General features: G+C 35.8%; 2 protein-coding genes across 3 annotated transcripts in view; both read right to left on the reverse strand.

Annotated features, from left to right (window-relative positions):
* LOC125236335 overlaps nucleotides 1–8,337 on the reverse strand; it is a 28,618-nt gene extending 20,281 nt beyond the window's left edge. For both annotated transcript variants that reach the window (XM_048143095.1, XM_048143094.1), the window contains exons 1-2: nucleotides 8,229–8,337; nucleotides 1,063–1,128 (exon numbers count right to left, since the gene is read on the reverse strand). In XM_048143095.1, the coding sequence (XP_047999052.1) occupies nucleotides 1,063–1,119 (57 nt within the window). In that variant the 5' untranslated portion in view covers nucleotides 1,120–1,128; nucleotides 8,229–8,337. The remainder of the gene's footprint in view (nucleotides 1–1,062; nucleotides 1,129–8,228) is intronic.
* A 4,052-nt stretch (nucleotides 8,338–12,389) lies between these two features.
* On the reverse strand, nucleotides 12,390–17,237 carry LOC125236607. The gene is made up of 2 exons (XM_048143469.1): nucleotides 17,062–17,237; nucleotides 12,390–13,225 (listed from the first exon to the last, which is right to left on the reverse strand). The coding sequence occupies exons 1-2, from the start codon at nucleotides 17,086–17,088 to the stop codon at nucleotides 12,434–12,436; spliced, it is 819 nt and encodes a 272-aa protein (XP_047999426.1). The 5' UTR covers nucleotides 17,089–17,237; the 3' UTR covers nucleotides 12,390–12,433.
* Between the last annotated feature and the right edge of the window lie 3,439 nt (nucleotides 17,238–20,676).

Raw genomic sequence — 20,676 nt, forward strand, 5'->3', positions numbered from 1 at the left:
AGCGTTTTTCGCAACCGCACCATCTTCCCGCATGAAAGTTACCGCAAAATGAATATTCATTCATTTCGTCACCTACAATGGCTTTGAGATCACTCTCTCGGTGTCGAAACAGCTGTTATCTATGCTAATACGAGTTTTGTTAATTTCGAGTGCTGTTTGGGTAATATTGTAGTAGATATTGTGTCTGGGCCATTTTTTTTTTCAAAGTTGTCCCACCCCACTTTTTTGTAACATGGGTATTTTTACGCGATTAAGGCCCTCCGCTCACGAGGCTACTCTCAAGCGACGCGATTGCAATGCAATTCATGGTTGCATACTGGTATGCTACTCGTTTCCGCACACAGTGCTACGCAACTGAGACGATTTTTATCATTTGCAGTGCAAAATTCGTGCGTACAAGATGATGAAACACGATGAATTTTGAATCGTGACGTTATTTATCACTCACCCCTTCATAGTTTGTAGTAGGTTAATGTAATAATAGTAGGTAAATAAACCCTTCATTTCATAAAAACAAAATATAATACCTATACTGACCTGTCATATTAATTTTTTTGCCAATATCATTCCACGCCTTTTCCACCACATCTTTTCTCATATATTCTGGCAGCTTATAATTATACAAACACGGATAATTTTCCACTTCTTGGACAAATCGAATATTAAACTTTTGATCCACCGCCATTTTTGTTTGCAACGTGCATGCGACTCGAGTAGCGTGCGACCAGCAATGACAGTCGCGTGCGACTGGTAGCATACGGGTCGTAGACGCGTCTCGTCGTGTGCGGAGCGACGTTAATTTGTATGCAGGCTACTCACGAGCGACGCGTATCATACGCGTATGAGACGAAAGTCGCTTGAGAGTAGCCTCGTGAGCGGAGGGCCTAATACTCAGAATCGCGAGCTCTTTCGATCCTGATAGGAGAAAAAAAATGTCCCAAGATTTGCATACATTTTTTCGAACCTTCCATTCCGTTACCGCCATACAAAATGTATGAAAGAATGGCAAACGGAATGGGTAAAAGACAATAGCTCATGATTGTAAAAATGATTTTGACTTACCGCATTGAAAGTGATGACCTGGGCACATATGGCCAGAAGTGTCACGTGACGAATCATTGTTGCAATCTGAAAAAAAAAACACGAATACATTTTAAAATAGGTTTTTTTTTGGATTAAAGGTTTCTGGTTTTACTGATTAACGACAAGTGCGACCACACCGCTGCTTAAAAAAAAACGGCGACGGTACGGAATCGCAGTGACGCATCAAACCAATCCGTACAGTTTTTACTGTATGCTCCCCACACCGCTGCTCAAAATACGCAGACGATACGGAAACGCAGTGACTTTCGTATGGGGCACGTTGTGCGTTTCCGTACTGTCGCCGTTTTTTGAGTAGCGGTGTGGGGAGCATGCGGTAAAAACGGTACGGATACGATGCATCACTGCCATTCCGTACCGTCGCCGTTTTTTAAGCAGCGGTGTGGTCGCAACTTTAGATCAAAGGCATAAATTATACCTATTATATTTGTTTCAGTTATTTTTCTGCAATGGCCAATCTACCAAGTATCAAGATATAATAAAAACATAACATCTTGTTTTTAAGTTCTACTGGAACAGAATGCATAGAAATGATAGAAAGCATAGACTAGCTTTTGCCCGCGGCTTCGCATGAGTTAGAAAGAGACAAAAAGTAGCCTATGTCACTCTCCATCACGTCAATTCGTCGGTCGCTCCGTTTGGCCGTGAAAGACGGACAAACAAACATACACACACACTTTCCCATTTATAATATTAGTATGGATGGATTTACCGATAAAGTTTTACTAAGGTATACATACATACATACAATCACGCCTGTATCCCATAAAGGGGTAGGCAGAGCACATGAAACTACTAAAGCTTCAGTGCCACTCTTGGCAAGTAAGGGGTTGAAAGAAAATGAAACTGTGACATTGCAGTGACAGGTTGCCAGCCTCTCGCCTACGCCACAATTTAACCCATATCCCACAGTCGCCTTCTGCGACACCCACGGGAAGACAGGGGGTGGTGAAATTCTTAACCCGTCACCAGTGTCACCACACAGGCGCACTAAGGTATAGAGAATTAATTAGCTATTCTCATCATCCTCCTTGCGTTTTTCCGGCATTCGCCACGGCTTGTGGGGGAGCCTGATGGGGTCCGCTTTAACTACTAATCCCAAAATTTTGCGTAGATTCTTTGTTATTACGAAAGCGACTGCCATGATCTTCCAAACCGAAGGGTAAGGCCTTATTGGGATTTGTTCCGGTTTCCCTGACGATGTTTTCCTTCATTGACGACCGGTCTGGCCTAGCGGGTAGCTGGCCGCGGTCCCGGGTTCGAATCCCGGTAAGGGCATTTATTTGTGTGATGAGAACAGATATTTGTTCCTGTTCTATATAAGTATTTGTATATTAAATATATCGTTGTCTGAGTACCCACAACACAAGTCTTCTTGAGCTTACCGGGGGACTCAGTCGATCTGTGTAAGAATATCCTATAATATTTATTTATTTTATTTATTATTTATTTATCGATATTAGAGTTAGGTTTGAAACCCTAATGTCAAAATATTAAATGACATTTGCCACATTAGTTCCGAAAAACTCATTGGGACGAGTCGTGGTTCCGTCCTCCCGATGGGAAGTTGCACGGTCTTACCTCTAGGCTACCATCGCTGCAAATATTAATTAATTTAATTAGAATATTCTATCAACTTCTTTTAGTATAGCCGCTAACAGATTGCAAATGTATCGAAGTTATCAAACCTTCACGGCGCAGTCAGCGCACTGGCCAGTAAAAAAAAACTATACGTCAGTTTTTTCCGTGTCAATTTCTCGCAGTAATACTAAAAGTATTTATTTCTTTTTCTATATTATAAATCCTACATATGTCGTGATATGTGTATGGAATTAATATTGTTATAATTACATGAACTTTGGCGACGTTTGTTCTACTTTTAGTTCATGAAACTCGACTCTTGTTCGTTGTTACACACTTCGTCTTAAACTTTTGATGCTTACGTGAAGTTTTGCGACACTGCGAACTTGAGCAAACTGTGTGGACGAAAATTTACATCAGATTGCGTAGGCAAGTGTAGAAACGCTCACGATCATATCGGTATCATAGCTGGGCCATTTTTTTCAAAGTTGTCCACTCCACTTTATTTTGGATTTGGAAATTTTTATGTGGTTTCCACTCAGAATCGCAAGCTCTTTCAATTCTAGACTAATAGGAGAAAAAAGTGTCCCAAGGTTTTTTTCCATTCCGTTACCATTTTTTCATACATTTTGTATGGCGGTAACGGAATGGAAGGTCCGAAAACATGTACGGAAATCTTGGGATATTTTTTTTCTCCTACCAGGATCGACAGACCTCGCGATTCTGCGTATTAATCGCGTAAAACATACCCGTATTACAAAAAAAGTGGGGTGGACAGCTTTGAAAAAAAAATGGCCCAGCTATCTCCATCGCTCTTCCGTATTGGCGCGACAGAGCCAGACTGTGTTTTGATCGGTCTAGTGTCAACGATTGTCTTTCGGCTAAGACGACTGAGCCCTGAGTTTTGTGTGAAATGGTTAAAATGGATACAGTGTTGTGTAAAAAGAGAAGCCTGTGATCGGAAAATGGAGAAAAACATAAGTTTGGGAAAAAATTGGGGGTCGCTGTTGCTCCACGTCCGTAGGAATTACCTTAGATAACCCTACACGTGATCCCCGGGTGGTGCTAACAGAGCAACGTACTTGGCAACTGCACTGTCCTTCAGGACCTCGCAGTGCTTACTGGATCCAAACACAATTTGCCCTATTAAAATGCCAAGAAAAACCATTATGTAATTGAAATCCAGTAAGACGTATAAATGCCATACGATAAATAAAAAAAAAGGTTCCAATCACACGGAATGAGGAACGGATCAAGAAGGAAATGCTCTGGTAAGTGATAAGATACCCTTTTAATTTAGATTAGTTTTCTTACTTACGTACATTTCTACAGGTAATAGGGACCGTTTGTATTATAAGAATACCTACGGGTCTAGAAGGCTATTTGAATATAACTTTTCTGTACCTTCTTTAAGACGCTACAGGAGCGAAAATGCTAAAATGGAAAGGAGCCCCCTTTCAATTTGGGAATTTTAGTAAAAATATTTAAATTCGAGGTTTCGCTCTCGACTGTTTCCTCCTTTAAAACTTAATCAATCGTAACGAAATTTGAGAATCTGAATAACAAAAAAAATAATCTGTGTGAGACCGTTCTGTTTTTTGGCTAATTGTTACCAATTTTGAATGCTACACCTTTTTTGCGCAATAATCAATAAGGCCGTTTTTAATGATCTCTGAAATTTTCGATGATCTCTGGCGTCTTTAAAAATAAGAATATAAAAAAAAATAAAAACTTACCTACACAGATAAAAAAATAATAATTAATCTGTGTTGAAGAAATCGTTGCTCTAGCTTCAAAACCCAGGTAGGAAATAGTCGAGAGCGTTTGTATGGAGAATTGACCCCTCCAGTATCGTTTTAAGTGCGAATAGGACGCAGCGACGCGATAGTCTTTATCACATTAGCGTGTTAAACTCGCTACAGTCAATGTCAAAAATCCCATGTCAATACACTCTGACCAAATTTTTTTTGCTGTTTTGTATAACTTACGAACTTGATTTCCTCCTAAATTGCAAATATTTCAGTCCCTTTTTAACATGTTTACGCTAAAACCCTAAAAAAGCCTAACATTTTACCCAAATACACATTTGTGACGTCACATACAGGTCGGACAGCTTTTGTTTATAACTCAAGTCCGTTCACCCCGAGGTGAACGACCTTAGGTAACTGATTAATAACTAATGATGGAGAGCATTTGAGGTAGGTACTTATTGATTTTGTACAAGTTTGGTAAAGTTGAAAATTGGAGAGTTTTGGGTAAATTATTTTGTGAAACTTTATAAAGTTGCAGAAGATGAAAATGTTATTTTACTTTTAATTTTGATAAATGCCATTTTTTTCAAAGTTGTCCACCCCACTTTTTTTGTAACATGGGTATTTTTTACGCGATTCATACTCAGAATCGAGAGCTCTTTCGATCCTGATAGGAGAAAAAAAATGTCCCAAGATTTGCATACATTTTTCGAACCTTCCATTCCGTTACCGCCATACAAAATGTATGAAAAAATGGTAACGGAATGGGAAAAAAACCTTGGGACACTTTTTTCTCCTATTAGGATTGAAAGAGCTTGCGATTCTGAGTGGAAAACACATAAAAAATTCCAAATCCAAAAAAAGTGGGGAGGACAACTTTGAAAAAAATGGCCCAAATATTTGTTATTGATTTTGTATTGTCATTTAAAGTTAAATCTTGGAAACTTGAAATAATTTGCCAGTTGTCATTGTGTGGCTGTACGAGTACCTAGGTATAGTCTTGTATTATTACTAATATTATAAATGGAAAAGTGTGTGTCTGTTTGTTTGTCCGTCTTTCACGGAAAACGGAGCGACGAATTGACGTGATTTTCTAAGTGGAGATAGTTGAAAAGATGGAGAGTGACATACTAGTTGGCTACTTTTTTCTCTTTCTAACGTCCCACTTCCCTAAAATGGGGGGTGGGAGTTTGTATGGAGCATTGCGTAATTTTCGAAATTAACGCGAGCGAAGCCGCGGGAAAATGCTAGTACCTTATAAATCATTGCCATATTTACAGTCAACCAATTGGAGCCCTTAGTGCGTTTTCACATTATCCGATCCGATATCGGATGTCGGACCGATATCCCATACATTACAGGCGCCATCTTGGATTTTTTCCATTGAAATCCTTCCGACATCCGATATCGGATCGGATAATGTGAAAACGCACTTAGGCCACTCTACAACCATGTCAAAATGACAAGCAGTAAGAGATTTCTTACAATCTGATTTATAACGTCACTGTGACATAGTTCTACAGTGGCCTTGGGTACCAATTGGTTGACTACATTAATAACTAGTTGTCGTACAATATAAATAATTGTAATAGTTCCGATTTTACTCAGCTAAATACCCCGTTGCACACTGCAATTAAATCCGAAATGCATAAAATATGCACCAGATCGAAACCTAGGTCGCCAATAACGGTTTCTATATCTGGCTCCACATTGTTGGATATAGGTCAGCCTAGAATGCTAACTGGTTGGTTAGAAAGGGCTTAGTTTGAGACCTAGATATTTGGGCTGCGTGGGTGACTGGGAGAAAGTAGATGAGGTTTAGATTTAAGTTTCGCTTAAAGGGCTATCTGAGGCTTAGTCTAGGCAGTTGCACATGGTTAAAGTGCGATAGGGACGTCCTGATGTTTTATCATTTTTTATCGCGCGATACGCTAGGTGACAATTTGTATCAAAAACTACACGAAAATAAGTAAAAATATTAGCATTTGTAATGCATTCTGTACTTAAAACTTTAAGCTTGAAATATTAAGTACTTTTGCTTCAAAAAACTAGGGAAAAAACAGTTGAGATGAGAGTGTTTGTATGTAATCACCTAACTAAAAAATTTAAATGTTGAAAAAAAAAACACCGACATAATAGACCGATTTCATAAATTATGTATTGTCATTTAAAGTTAAATTTTGAAAACTTGAAAAAATTTGCCTGAATGTCATTGTGTTGCTGTACAAGTACCTAGTATAATCTAGTATTAAATTATTACTAATATTACATACCTAATTATACATACATATAATAACGCCTAGGTATCCCATAAAGGGGTAGGTAGCACATGTACTACTAAGTTTCAGTGTCACTCTTGGCAAAACAGGGGTTGAAAGAAATCCAAATTGTGACATTGCAGTGACAGGTTCCCAGCCTCTCGCCTACGCCACAATTTAACCCATATCCCACAGTCGACTTCTACGATACCCACGGGAAGAAAGGGGTGGTGAAATTCTTAACCCGGCACCACACGGGGCAATTTTAATATTTTTATCTTTTCTGAAAAACATTGAATTAGGTACCTGTCCTTGTGCCTTTTTTATCAAGCGACAATCAAAAATGTAGGTCAGTATCGATGGTTATTCCTTGAAAAAGTCCTATATACAATTTGAAATAACTATTAATAGTTATTATTACGAGTTTACAGTATGATCTAAGTATATTTGAAATAACTATTAATAGTTATTTCAAATATACTTAGATCATACTGTAAACTCGTAATCATGTCGGTCAAATAAAAAGTACTTAGGTACTTTGAACTTTTTTGACGTTTCGGTGTTTTAGATTTCAACGTTTAACTCAATATTTTTATAATACAAATCATAAAACACAACATCATCAAATTATGTACAATAATAAATTAATGTGTTTTTGAGTAGGTATGTAATAAAAAATAAACATAACGACATAATTCCAAAGGGCAAAACCTTAGATCTAGAGCGTTCCGTAATGTGTCCAACAAAAATAAAATATCATCCAAATTCTGACAATATGTAAATTTTGTCCATTTACGTCGTATTTCTACCACTCAGAAGCCATTTTTTACCCCACCGCAAATAAGCAACAATGTCCAACAAAATAGTACGAGGTACAATGTACAATATTTACAATTTCAAATTTTTTTTTGTATGCCTATCGGCGAATGGCGGTCTCATGTAATTTTGTACCAACATTACCTACGTTTACAAATGAATGAAGTGCTTGAATTTTTTTTTATATTGGGCGACACCTTACATAGATTAGGCAACCTAGACCCAAACTAAACAAAGCTTGTATATTGTTCGCCTTTGTACAACTATATTGTATTTCTATGTCCTAACTTGTCTTATGTAACAATACATACATACATATATAAAGAGGCAAATATACATACTTATATGACATAGAAAACATCCATGACTCAGGAACAAATATCTGTGCTCATCACACAAATAAATGCCCTTACCGGGATTTGAAACCAGGACCGCGTTTTAGCAGGCGGGGTCACTACCGACTAGGCCAGTCGCATATTACACAATAATAATTTGGATGATAATTTCAAGTATTGTCCGAATTAGTTTGATATCTAAGTACTTTGTTTTTGTTTGACACATTACGGTACGTTCTAGATCTAAGGTTCAACTGCCCTATTGTCGACACAATCTTAATATTGTCCGAATTTTTATTATTTTTTTTTAACACAGAAAAGAAGGCGAGACCTGTCGTGGAGCTATGTTTACAAATAAATAATTTAGAGTTAGTATGAGGACTTACCGTATCGGATGGATCTTGTATGCGCGCGCGTCGGTCCGAAGGCGCCGCGGCACTGCAGCCTCCGAGGATACTGACCCCCCGTTAGGAGAAAGGTGATCGAGAGTGGTTAATACCACCAAAGGGATTACAGGCAAGTTGTTGTGGCTTTTTCTTGAAAAAAATTTTTTTTTAGGAACGAATTTACTTACCTCAACAACAATCACACTGGGTTCTGTGATTACCATCGAAATAAAAACTAAAGCTATTTTTTTTAATATTTTTTCTCTTGTTAATTACCTTAAAATTTGACAAAGAGTTTAATAATATAATAATATTTTTGTAAACTAACGCCGTGGCTTGCGTGGGCGACGGTCGCGCGATCGTCGCGCGACGGCGATGCGACGCGTACGAAATCAAACCTTATCGATATGGAAGTAGACGATGCGATGAGACGCGACGGCGACGGTCGCGCGACCGTCAACCACGCAAGACACGGCGTTGGAGTAGGCGCAGTAAATATCGGCTCACTCGGTAACTATTATACCACTGATAAAAAAATTATGCCAGATTTTTTTTTAGAGTGTTCCGTACGTAAACTTTGATATAATTTTATGGCAGAAGCTTTTAGAGATGATGAGGATGAGACTGAGAACTTAACAGAAGTGAGGTAAAATATAGAGTTTCCACGCCGTTAAGAGAATGTAAGGGATTAGTACTAAATACACGGAAAACTATTTCAGGATCAGGGGGCCGATTTTTGAGTCTCACGGCGTTCGAATTCAGAAAATTGTCACTGAAAATAATAGGCAATTCACCGTTTTCAACCGGTATTTTAGTGACAGTGAGACTCAAAAATCGGCCCCCAGCCATGGAACATTGTTATCTTTTGTATCCCGGGCATTTTACCAAACAAAAGGAAATTTTATACCTCTAAGGTAACGGACCCAATCATGGACAGTTTAAGAAAAAAAATCATTTGTTTTTGATATTTCACTGATACATGTAAAAATTATACCGCTAAGCGTGTGTCTTGAATGTCCTATCCTTCTTTTACATTTCAAGCGTATTGCAGAATAGATACTCCTATTGGTTTCTTCATAGTTAACAAATTAAAACTAGGTGTTTTTTCTCCAATAATGGACGGCAGTTCTCCAGTAATGGATCCCCCATTATGGACAGTGAAATAAGTTTAAAATTTTACTTTTAAAGCCAACTGATACTCAATGAGCCAATTTTATATACCATAAATAAAATTAGTTTGGGTTATTTTAACTTAGGATTGTTTCTTGTAAATTTTGGTTTTGTAAATTGTTCCTTGTCCATCATAGGAGGTACGCAGTTTACCGGTTCCAGTAATGGACACTCGCAAAATAACGCTATTTCTTTATATCTTTGGAGCGACAAACTAGTATGTTTTATACCTTATATCTTATGCTTAGTGCAGTAAGTAAAACTCATTTAAGTATACACCGAGTATTTTTTTTTAATTATTTTATACATGAACTCAGCTCTCTTAGCAACATTACTAAGAATTCGTCTTAATATTTTTTTCAGTAAACTGGTGAATTTTTCCTTGCCGCGAAACCCTTCAGAAATAACCGAATTAATTGAAACTTCAAAATTAAACAGCTCTGCAACTCTAGTTTATGGTACATTGCCGTCAGTTTTTGGAAACTAATTTTAGATACTTATTTTTAAGGATTTGTGTTTTTTGTCCATAATGGCATCACCGTCCATTATAGGGTATTTTACATTAGAATACCTATGACATATTTTGAATACGTATGAAATTTTGAAGTTTTACAGCTCTGTATAGTTCCCCAATCAGGACAATCGCGTTCATCGACCAGTCAGAATTGTAAATATAAAATCTTATCCATACGCGTTCCTTAATTAATTCCAAAGTGATTTAAAAACATTAGTTATAATGATCTTGTTCGTGAGGTTTCTTTATCGTGTACAATTCCAAAAATACATAATGAAATACCTTCTAACAACCTTCTGTGACCTGCCCAGTTTTGAATTCTTGTAATCCATTTTATTTGTTTTATGTAAAATTTTTGGTTATTTTGGAAGATTTAATTGAATATTTGTTTAATTTCTTTAGACTCATGTTTTTTTTTATTTATTTATTTAAAGATAACATACATTTTACATTTTTAAAGTTTCTCGCCAAATCATGCAATATTTTTTACAAAATGCCGTTCTTAAGTTGCTATAATTCTAAATAATGCTTACCCTAAATTTAACATTAAATAGTAATTTAGTAAGTTGTTATTTCCCGAAGTAGTTGTGTAGGGGTAGAGCTGGACCGTATAGATTTAATTGATGTTCTACGCATAGTAATACATTGCTAAACTTGAAAATATGTATAGGTACTATCGTTATCATTACATTATTTTGTCAAGCAGATACCTCTGCAATCGATGCCGCTCGGCTAAGAAAAAAATTTAAAGTGTGCTTTGAACAAGAATTTACGACCTCTGGATCGATAGTCCAACGCTCTGTCATCTCAGCCACCAATACCTCCACCAAGTCACGAGTTGCATGGCAGGTCAGATGGCAAAGCGCTGGAGTATCGATGCAGAGGTCTAATTTCAAGATTGCAATTTTTTCTTTATCTTTATTACTTTAGTGAGTATATTAAAAGCTTCTAATAGTAAAAATAATAGTTGCTTATATGTATTTTACTTGTTTAAAATTCCAAAATGAAACAAAGCTTCTCGCATCATGAAGAAATCAATAGAAATGTGTAAACATATTTTCCGACATTAATATTCCGGTCAGGTCAACAGCGGGAGAAATTGCCTCCGAATTTACTTGTGTGCGGCCTCTTATTTGCTTTTGTTAATGCGCGCTTGAAATGGGGGCGTAGGAATATGTGACATACTATTAAGTTATTTGGAAATGATAATAATTGTAAAAGTATTAAAAATGAAATAAAATTTTGAAAGCGGAGACCAGTGGCCGTATCATGGTAGTGTTTTTTCACTGTGTTTTATTTTCTTTTCATTTCTTTTTCTTTTCAAATGATTGACAGCCGTCCATCTTAGCCCTGCTTAGTTTTTCATCATCATCTACATTGAGTTAGTTAATAATTACTCTATTGTCGGTGGCGTATTTTCCAACTTTTTTGTCACTTCAAAAATCATAAGATTCAAAAACTTAATCGTGTAAATCAAACTTTATATCATATATATTACTTATATATGTATAGGTCTTATATATATTATTAGGCCCCCTTGCACCAACTACTAAACTCAGGGTTAGTATGTCTGTCAACTGTAAAATACCATATAAAATGGTGGGTTAACCCTCCATTTTTGTTGGCCCTAAGACGACCAGTCAGGCTCAGTCGGTAGTTACCCTGCCTACTGACCTGCGGTTTGAATTCCGTTAAGGGCATTTATTTGTGTGATGAGCACAGATATTTGTTCCTAAGTAATGGATGTTTTCTATGTTATGTATATAAGTATGTATTTATCTATATATATAGGTATGTATATCTACATTATCTATATCGTCGCTTAGTACCCATAACTTTGCTTAGTTTTTGGCTACGTTGATCTGTGTAAGGTGTCTAAATATTTATTTATTTTATTATTTATTTGAAAAATTATAATTTTACACTATTCATAGGCGGTCAACCAAATCTTGGACTACTTAATAAGAAATGGCCCGAAATAAATTCTATGTACATTAAACCTTAAACCTCGTGGATGATTCCACCAACGTCAAGGTTTAGGAAAGCACGTCATTTATGAATATAATAGGGATGACGACTACATAAAAAAATGGCATTCTGTTTAGTCCGTCAGTTAAATCGTCCAAAAATACTGAACACATATTTTTCGCTTTTTCTAAAAAAATACAAAGATATAGAGCATCAAAGTTCCGGCGTGGGGGCCTGTGACGTCACTTCTAAGTAAAAATTGTACCTAGGCGTGACGTCACGCGAAACTTCAACGCATTGTACCGTCGTCATTTTTCGTTTACGAGAAAAAAGAAAAAATACGTGTCTAAAATTCTGTGATAATCTAACTGACGGACTAATTCGTTTTTTTTAGTCGTCTCGCCTATTGGCCGATGAACCTTACATGTTTCAAATTTGCCGCCTTTTATCTAGTGCCAGATTTGGTGGACTGACTATAATTTGAGACTCTTTGTGAATGAAACAAAACGTATACATTTGTTAATTTATTTAAACTCACCATCCATTTACAAGCTTAAAAAAACTTATGATATAAAGCGGCTCCTTTATCTCTTAATCTTCGAAGAAAGTTCCCTGGCGCAGCGAATATATTCGGGAAGTAATGACCTTTATGTGGTTCGTCATACAATTCAGTGCTATATATATGATTAAACACGTCTTCTTTAATTTTAGGTGTATCATCTTTCACTTTGAAAATACCAAAAGGTATTTTATGGATATTTATATTTTGAATTACTGGTTTCTTATCTTTATCATCCTCAATTTCAGCGTTTACATGGAAAATATTAATTGAAGTCTTTCTTGGGACATTACCCTTGTTAATCTTATTTTCATTAGTGTCTTTAATACTATTTGCATTGGAAGTAACAGTAGTTGCGTTATTCAATGGTACTTTGATTGTGAAATTAGTCACTATAGGTTTGAAAGTAACAGTGTTTGGTATGTCGTCAACAATTTCAGTAACTTCATAACTAGGTTTATCTTCTTCTACAGAAGGTCTGTCTGTAAGTATGTATGTTATTTCTTCTTCATTGTCTGCTGCTTCATTAGACTTCGATAACGAGTCATTAGTTTCAAAATCTTCATTTACAAGATTTTTCAGCCATTTTATTGTTGCACTCTCAGTTGGTTCTCCTTTTGTATATTTGTATGGAGTTGTTTCAGCTTTAAGTGTTGGTTTGTTTGTTGATTTGGTTTCCACTTTATGTAATGAGGGATCGTCGTATTGGTAATCGTCGTATTCGTCATATTTGTAGTAATCTTGTTCGGCGACAACCTTTGACGGTGATACTTTTGTCAAAAAAGTCTGAAAATAAAGAAAAAGAGTTTGTGAAATTTTATTATATAATAAGTAAGTACATCACTTGTAACCTCGTAAGTAGTTATTGCAATCTAATGTGAACCTTTCAAGAACTGAATAAAGTAGAATTTCCATTGTTACATTGATTTTTAAAAGAAACGAAAATATTACGAATTTATTACCTATAGAATAAGGTTCAAATTGAAAATTGGAAAACTAACTGTGGTGGGCTGGATTACGAGATTACGAGATTGGAGGGTGGGATTACGAGATTGGACAATTATTCATTAGAATCTCGTAACATAAATGGACCTATTTTAACATATTTCACATCTGGCTCATTCTGTTAACAAAAGCAACATTTAATATACATTTAAAGAAATAAACAGGTTGAAAAAGATACAACAGACCTAAAGATAGTGTGTCTATTTTAGCACACACTCGTAGTGGTAACAGACTGGAAATAAAACTAAGGTACAGCGGACCAATCTCGACTGGGGGGCAATTGTAATTAACTGATCCATTGTTTCCAATTTTACGATGTTGAGTTCTATATGTATCCACTGAATACGCCTACCATATATAACCGGTGGACACTCTATTAATTAATGCAAACATTGTAAAACATGGAAAAAATGGACCAGTTACATTTGCCCCGCTGTACCTTACAAGATACTACTGTACGAGTTTTAGTCGAGTTTAGGTGTTGATATATCGTCCCATTACTGCAAATACCGACTATGTGCAAAAAAGTGATTTTGAGATAATGCAAAAAAAAAATATACAAAAGTTTTGAACTTATTTCAAAATCTATTAAATATTCTCAATGACATAGGCGGTTTTAGCTGCAGGAAATATAGCTGCTCTAATTTTATGTTACAAAACTTCACTTATCATTGTTAATTAAAGTGGTACATTCGTAACAAAAAGTTTTTTAACATTACTAACCATTAATAATACTTTACTTGAGGTTTTGAAGGGTTATTCTCAAAAAAAAAATTTGAAAAAAATCCTCTTCAATCGGTTTTAGGAGATTTTTCACAAAATACTTTAACCGATTTCAGTAAAATTTAACAAGAAGTAACGCAATAGCATTCTCTTGAAATAACAAAAAGAATTTTACAAATCGGTTAATGCGTTTTTGGGTAATAGCATAATATGCATAGGTACTTACTACATACTAGTTCACTGTCTGGGCAATCTGAAGTCCGCCATAATTTATGTCCAAAATTTCACTATCTACACTTTTACATTTAATATAGGTAAATAGTTTTTGTACGCTCAATAACCTGAATTAATAGTTTATTTAAAGTTTTGTAGTAATCATTTACGCCAAAGTCACTAAAATATAGGCGTAGATGAGGTAATAAGTAAGAAAAAGTAATGTGTAACGGTAATTACATAGGTTTCTGGGGCGATTTAAAGCAATCATGTTTGCAATATTCTTACGCCCCCAGTTACACGCATTGTTTTTCATCACACTTGCAATAAAAAGATAAAAAAGTATTTATGGTAGTCCAAAATACAAATTTAAACACTTTAAACAAAAGTTTTTTCTTTTACTTCTGATACGCCTGCGTGTTGCACACTTACTGCGCAAGAGTGATAAAAAGTTATTAAACAAAATCTTCATCGCTGGTGGAATTCGATACAAACACATCCGTAACACGGCTGACAATGCTAGACTAACTAGGTATTAAGTGATTGGAAGCACTCATGGTACTATTTAATTATGATACCTTTGTCAAAGTTAGCTAGTTGTTTATCGAGCTTTAGACCAAGATAGAAATATGGTATGATACGTTAAGAGGTTTGAGGTGGTTCTATTGAACTGGAGTTCAATTTGTGGCGTTGATTTCCTTGCCTTGTGCTAAATCTAGATTTCGACATGACTTAAGCCTGGTGCCCACTAAGCTGGCCGAGTCGAATCTCATTAATTTGCCTTCTGCATTTCTTATGAAACTACGTCCATTAGCGACGCGTCGAATCGGATTCATCGTTCATTGTAAATGTATGCAGGGCTCGATTCGACGCTGTTCGACTCCACCTAAGTGTCCTCAAGGCTTTATGCAGCCTTTGTGACAGAGATTTCATACCTAAAGAGTACTATGGGTGGTTTTAATCACTTACGCCGTGTCTTGCGTGGGCGACGGTCGCGCGACCGTCGCCGTCGCGTCTCATCGCATCGTCTACTTCCATATCGATAAGGTTTGATTTCGTATGCATCGCATCGCCGTCGCGCGACCATCGCGCGACCGTCGCCCACGCAAGCCACGACGTTAATACTGCAGTTGGTGAAGTAGTACACAGTTGTGACATCTGAAGTCTACTCGTATAAATTGGATTCCTTCAGCTTAAACCGTTTGTGTTATTGTATTTTTAACCGATTTCAAAAAAAGGAGGAGGTGAGAACGCACTTTTTGCTAATCAAGAGAACATCATATGAAAAACGAAGCTTAATTTAAGACAAACAATGGTTTATATGTATAAAGAAGAGAAATATGCAAACATTTATTTCTACAGGAAAAACCAACTAAGTAGGTATTCGACTGTTTCATTAAATCGTATTTGATCGCCAACTAAACACATTCTGAATATATATACGACAAAGTAGTAAACAAAAAAATATAGGTTTTAAAATGCCATACACATAACGTACATTTCTTCATGTTTTTATATAAAACGTGCCTTCAAACTTTAAAACCGCATTATCTCAAAATCGCCTATTTACACATAGTCGGTATTTGCAGTAATAGACCGTTATCCTTTCCTTCGTCACATCACATGCAAAACCAATTATAGTCCCTATACAACTTTTTGGTAGAATGACATTGCTGATGTTTGTAAACAAACATCTTCTGGAAAAACATCTTAAAGACATTTGGTGTATTTAGCCTGACTTAAAATAAAGAATTTTGTTGATAGTTTTATTTGCAAGAATCAAATATGTACACATTAAACTTTTTTGTAGAACATAAGATGGCTACTTTAACAAAATGTTTAAATGCAAAAAAACACTATACACCATTAAAAGGTTCTACTTGGCGGATAAAGCATAAAAGTTTATATTAAATATTCATATCACATTCTGGCAGTTTATAATGCAACAAATTGACCATTAAGTAACTTTATGCGAAAGCTATCTTTTGAATGCAGCGTCGTATCAATACATGGGTTTTAACATATTGTAGCCCTTGAAAACCTTATTCTATAGGTGCTAAAAACTCGATTTCGTCAAAAAGTCACTTAGTCGGTATTTGCATTAATGGGACGATATGTAGAAATACATATATCAACACCTACATATATCAACACCTACATATATCAACACCTACATATATCAACACCTACGCTAATGGCTTATGGCTTTATACAGTGTCGCGCGTTTATTTGGAAAATAACACATTTAGGCAATAACCTACACATACACAATCCCAGTAAAATAGTAGGTAATGAGAAATGAAAAAATGTAAACAGCGTATTTTTAAACGACCAACAATTCTATGGATTTGTATATTTTGGACAACATACAAAATATTATGGAATCTCGTTTTGTTTCTTGATAGAAATACGCAGCAAGCAAGGCAGAACTTCGCGTATACGGACATGAGTGACATGACGCATTTTGTTTATGGCTACATAAAAATCAATTTAATCACTAAATCTAGCGATACCATCGATAATTCATCAATCTAATTCTATGAACTTATTTCACAGTGCACAAAACGTAATTTCATAAAATATAACAGTTTTTTAAAAGGGTAAAAAGCACAGGAATTATCATCCACCAAAAAATCACCGCATGAAAACTATCACCCAAAATAAATTAAACAAGAACTCACCACCAACAAAAACAATTTAAAAAACATGTTCACGTGCACTGACCACAAAGCCACCGATTTGACTAAAACCAATTACGTACAATTGCGATAAAAAGTAAAAACCCGCACTTTTTATCAATAACACAATAAATTAGGCTGTTTCTCTTCGCGGCGCGAATGTTACTATTTGGCACATTTACTGTGTGGGCTATATAATATGAATGAGTCAGAAACGTGAGTAAGGTTTGAGGCTTGCAGGATGTCCTTTTAATTCTTTGTCTGAGTTCGTTATATCCTTAATAAGTTCAAGGTCTATGAAGCCTATGTCTTGGCAAATAAAGTGTCTACCGAAGATCCTGTCTGTTCTTCGGTGCTTGTATCACTTTTTAACCCCCGACGCAAGAACGACGGGGTGTTCTAAGTTTGACGTGTCTCTCTATCTGTATGTGTACCCGTCTGTGTCATCGTAGCTCCTGAACGGATGGGCCGATTTAGATTTAGTTTCTTTTTTCTTTGAAAGCTGAATTAGTGTTCTTAGCCATGTTTTATGGAAATCGGTCCAAATCGGGGGTTTCCTACATTATATTACTCCTGACAGGCGGTTGTCACTCGATGGAGTGATCGGCAATGGGCCCCTTTAAATACTTAGGAAAAAAGTTTGCTTTAAACTTTTTGGGAGTCCCACTTCTGAGCATATCTCCCCTTTATAAAATGATTTATGCGATTACAGATTCAGTTCTTTTCATACATACTTATTTTCTAAATGTATTTGTCTTCATCATTATCATTAAATTATCTTACAGACTTGAGTAGACCTATTATCGATACTTTCAACTCAATATTAAAATACGATCAAAAATGTTGACCACTGAGACTGGCAAACAACCGGATGGTTGGTTGATTAGATAAGATTAGATTATATTTAATTCTTAATGAAAATTAAATGTTATTTTAAAATAGCACAAATTCACAAAATATCGTCACAACATAATAATAAGAAAATAATTAATAAAAATAACAATAATCATCACATAAGGATATCAATAATATGTCATTCATAACAAAACAATAAAACGAAAATACATAAGTTATAAAATAAAAATTACATCAATAATGTTATGTACCTAGACTTGGCTCACGAGATAACCGCCATGTGGGATGTTGATTCAACGATCATTGTTCCGATAGTCGTTTCAGCGAACGGTCTCATAGCGAAGAGTCTCGACCAACATCTTAAGAGACTCTCGCTAGGTGGCTGGATCAAGGGCCAGATGCAGAAGGCGGTGATCTTGGACACGGCGCGGATATTCCGACGGTTCCTCTCTCTGCAGCCCTAACCACCGGCAGCTTGGGCCCTGCCCCGCTGCTGGCGGCACCCTAGGTTAGGTTTTTTATAATGTGTTTATATGTTTTTTTATATTGTTTTGTATGTGTTTTTGTATTTTACTTTTATATCCATATTATAAACAGCCTAGCCTAAGATAGAAAATAAATACTGAGAATAATAATGTTTGTATAAAACATAAGTATGTATAATACTAGGGCTTACTAGTAAAATATATAATGTCAAACGTCAACGAGTGATCCTACAAGGGTTCATTTTGTCTTTATTTGTATTTGTTTTGTATTGAGGTACGGAACCCTAAAAAATTGCGACGTAAAATGCGACTGCTACTTGGAAATCACTAAGGTATTTCCTTTTATGAATCATGATAGAAAAGCCCGTATTTTTAATAAGAAATTGCTGTTTCATCTACTTGTTTTAACTGTCACAATTCTGTCAGTTATACCTAAATCACCTAATTGACAGATAATGTCCAACAGTATTAATAGTTTTTTAACGACGAGCCGTGACGAATTGACGTCACCCCGTGACTGAGGCTGCGCAGTGGCAATGACGAGTGACAAAAAAGTTGTCAAGTGGGAGTAGGCACCGATCTTTTACGGTTCGGTACTTATAAATACTTTTTGTAAGGTTATATTTAACTTGAGTAATGTAATGTTTGAATGTCCGTTGGTTGCGATATATTTTGTTAAAAATCTAATAGTATTGTGCAACTATAAACTTAGAAATAAGTATAAATAAATTAGATGAAAGTAAATTATAAATAAAAAACTTTTCCCAAGTCGCTGCCACTGGGCAGTGTGCCCAGAAGGCTGGCCGTATTGCCACCTTGGATTTCAATGTAAATTGCGTTGAGTAAAATATTGGCCAGCCAGCTAACTCTTGGTCGGCTATACCAATCTACATCAAATGTCCGTTGCAAATCTTGAGAGACATCTAAATTAAACCAACTTCGTATTACAGCAGTTCTCGAAAAGTTTGTACAAATATTAAGGAAAAAGTTAAATTTGTTTTTATTATTCCTATTTTGTTACCAAGATTTTTTTGATGAATTGAGATTTTAGTAAGATTTATTTCGTCATTAAGGTTCTCTAGTATTTATATTTTCTTAATTATAACAATTAATCTATATTTTACGAAAGTCGACTTATATTACTAAATGTTGGTAACAAAATAGGATCAATTAAAATTTGCTGACGTGGCTATGTACAAAGTTGCCGGGAACTGCTCTTTATTCAAGTGAGCGAAAACTACATAAGTACAATAAACTGCGAAATTGCACGGAGAAATAAATATATAAAATAAAGTAAATAAATAAAATAAAATAAATAAATAAATATTATAGGACATTCTTACACAGATTGACTGAGTCCCACGGTAAGCTCAAGAAGGCCTGTGTTGCGAGTACTCAGACAACGATATATATAATATACTAATACTTATATACATAGAAAACATCCATGACTCAGGAACAAATATCTGTGCTCATCACAAAAATAAATGCCCTTACCGGGATTCGAATCCACCCAGGACCGCGGCTTAGCAGGCACTACGCCCTAGGCCAGACCGGTCGTCAAAAATTATCAATTAATTTAAAATTATCAATTAATTTATTGACAAATTATTCTACTGTTTTTGATATTTTGCGTACAGAACTCTAAAAACTGAATGTTCCGTATTAAACGGTGGAACGTTATAACTTCTTTGTGAAGTGCACTTTTTAATAGACTTTATAATGATAAAGACGGAAAGTGTCACAAAAAAAAAAAACTAAAAAAATGGCAACATTGTGGTCTCTCTCAAATCAATATATCGTCACTACCTTGAAAAAACTTGTATCTTCTTCTGTCAATGAAGATAAAAATGTAAGAAATTCCTAGTAAATATGTATTCCAGGGTGGCTAGCCGAATGGCACAATCGCTCACGAAACGCTCACGAAACGAAGCGCTAGTAGATATCTATCTCTATCGCGCTTGCGTATTGGCGCGACAGAGCCAGCGGCGTATCGCTTTCGTTTGGCGTCGGAGACATGCCATTCGGCTACGGGGCCAGGAAGCCTTTTCCCAGCGTTCAATATAATTTTCATTGAAATCAATCAACTTCCTCCCACATCCATCAAATCTAGGTTGTCTATTAAATTATAAACATTCCATGAATTTATAGATGATGAGTATAAAGGTCTGGATATGTCAAGTAGTGGTCAAATGTCCCTTGAAGGTAGATCGATCAATATGTTACTCAGCCTAAAGAAGATTGTCAATACTGCAAAGTTGACGTTCAATCAATCAAT

Source organism: Leguminivora glycinivorella, chromosome 19 (assembly GCF_023078275.1).
Source record: "Leguminivora glycinivorella isolate SPB_JAAS2020 chromosome 19, LegGlyc_1.1, whole genome shotgun sequence".
Taxonomy (NCBI): Eukaryota; Metazoa; Arthropoda; class Insecta; order Lepidoptera; family Tortricidae; genus Leguminivora; species Leguminivora glycinivorella.

Bases quoted from the DNA above. Each gene is read 5' to 3' on its own strand.
- LOC125236607 (XM_048143469.1), bottom strand. From the start codon at position 17,088: ATGTTTTTTAAATTGTTTTTGTTGGTG. The intron at 13,226-17,061 runs GTGAGTTCTTGT...CTTTATTTTCAG, and splicing joins TTAAATTGTTTTTGTTGGTG to ACTTTTTTGACAAAAGTATC.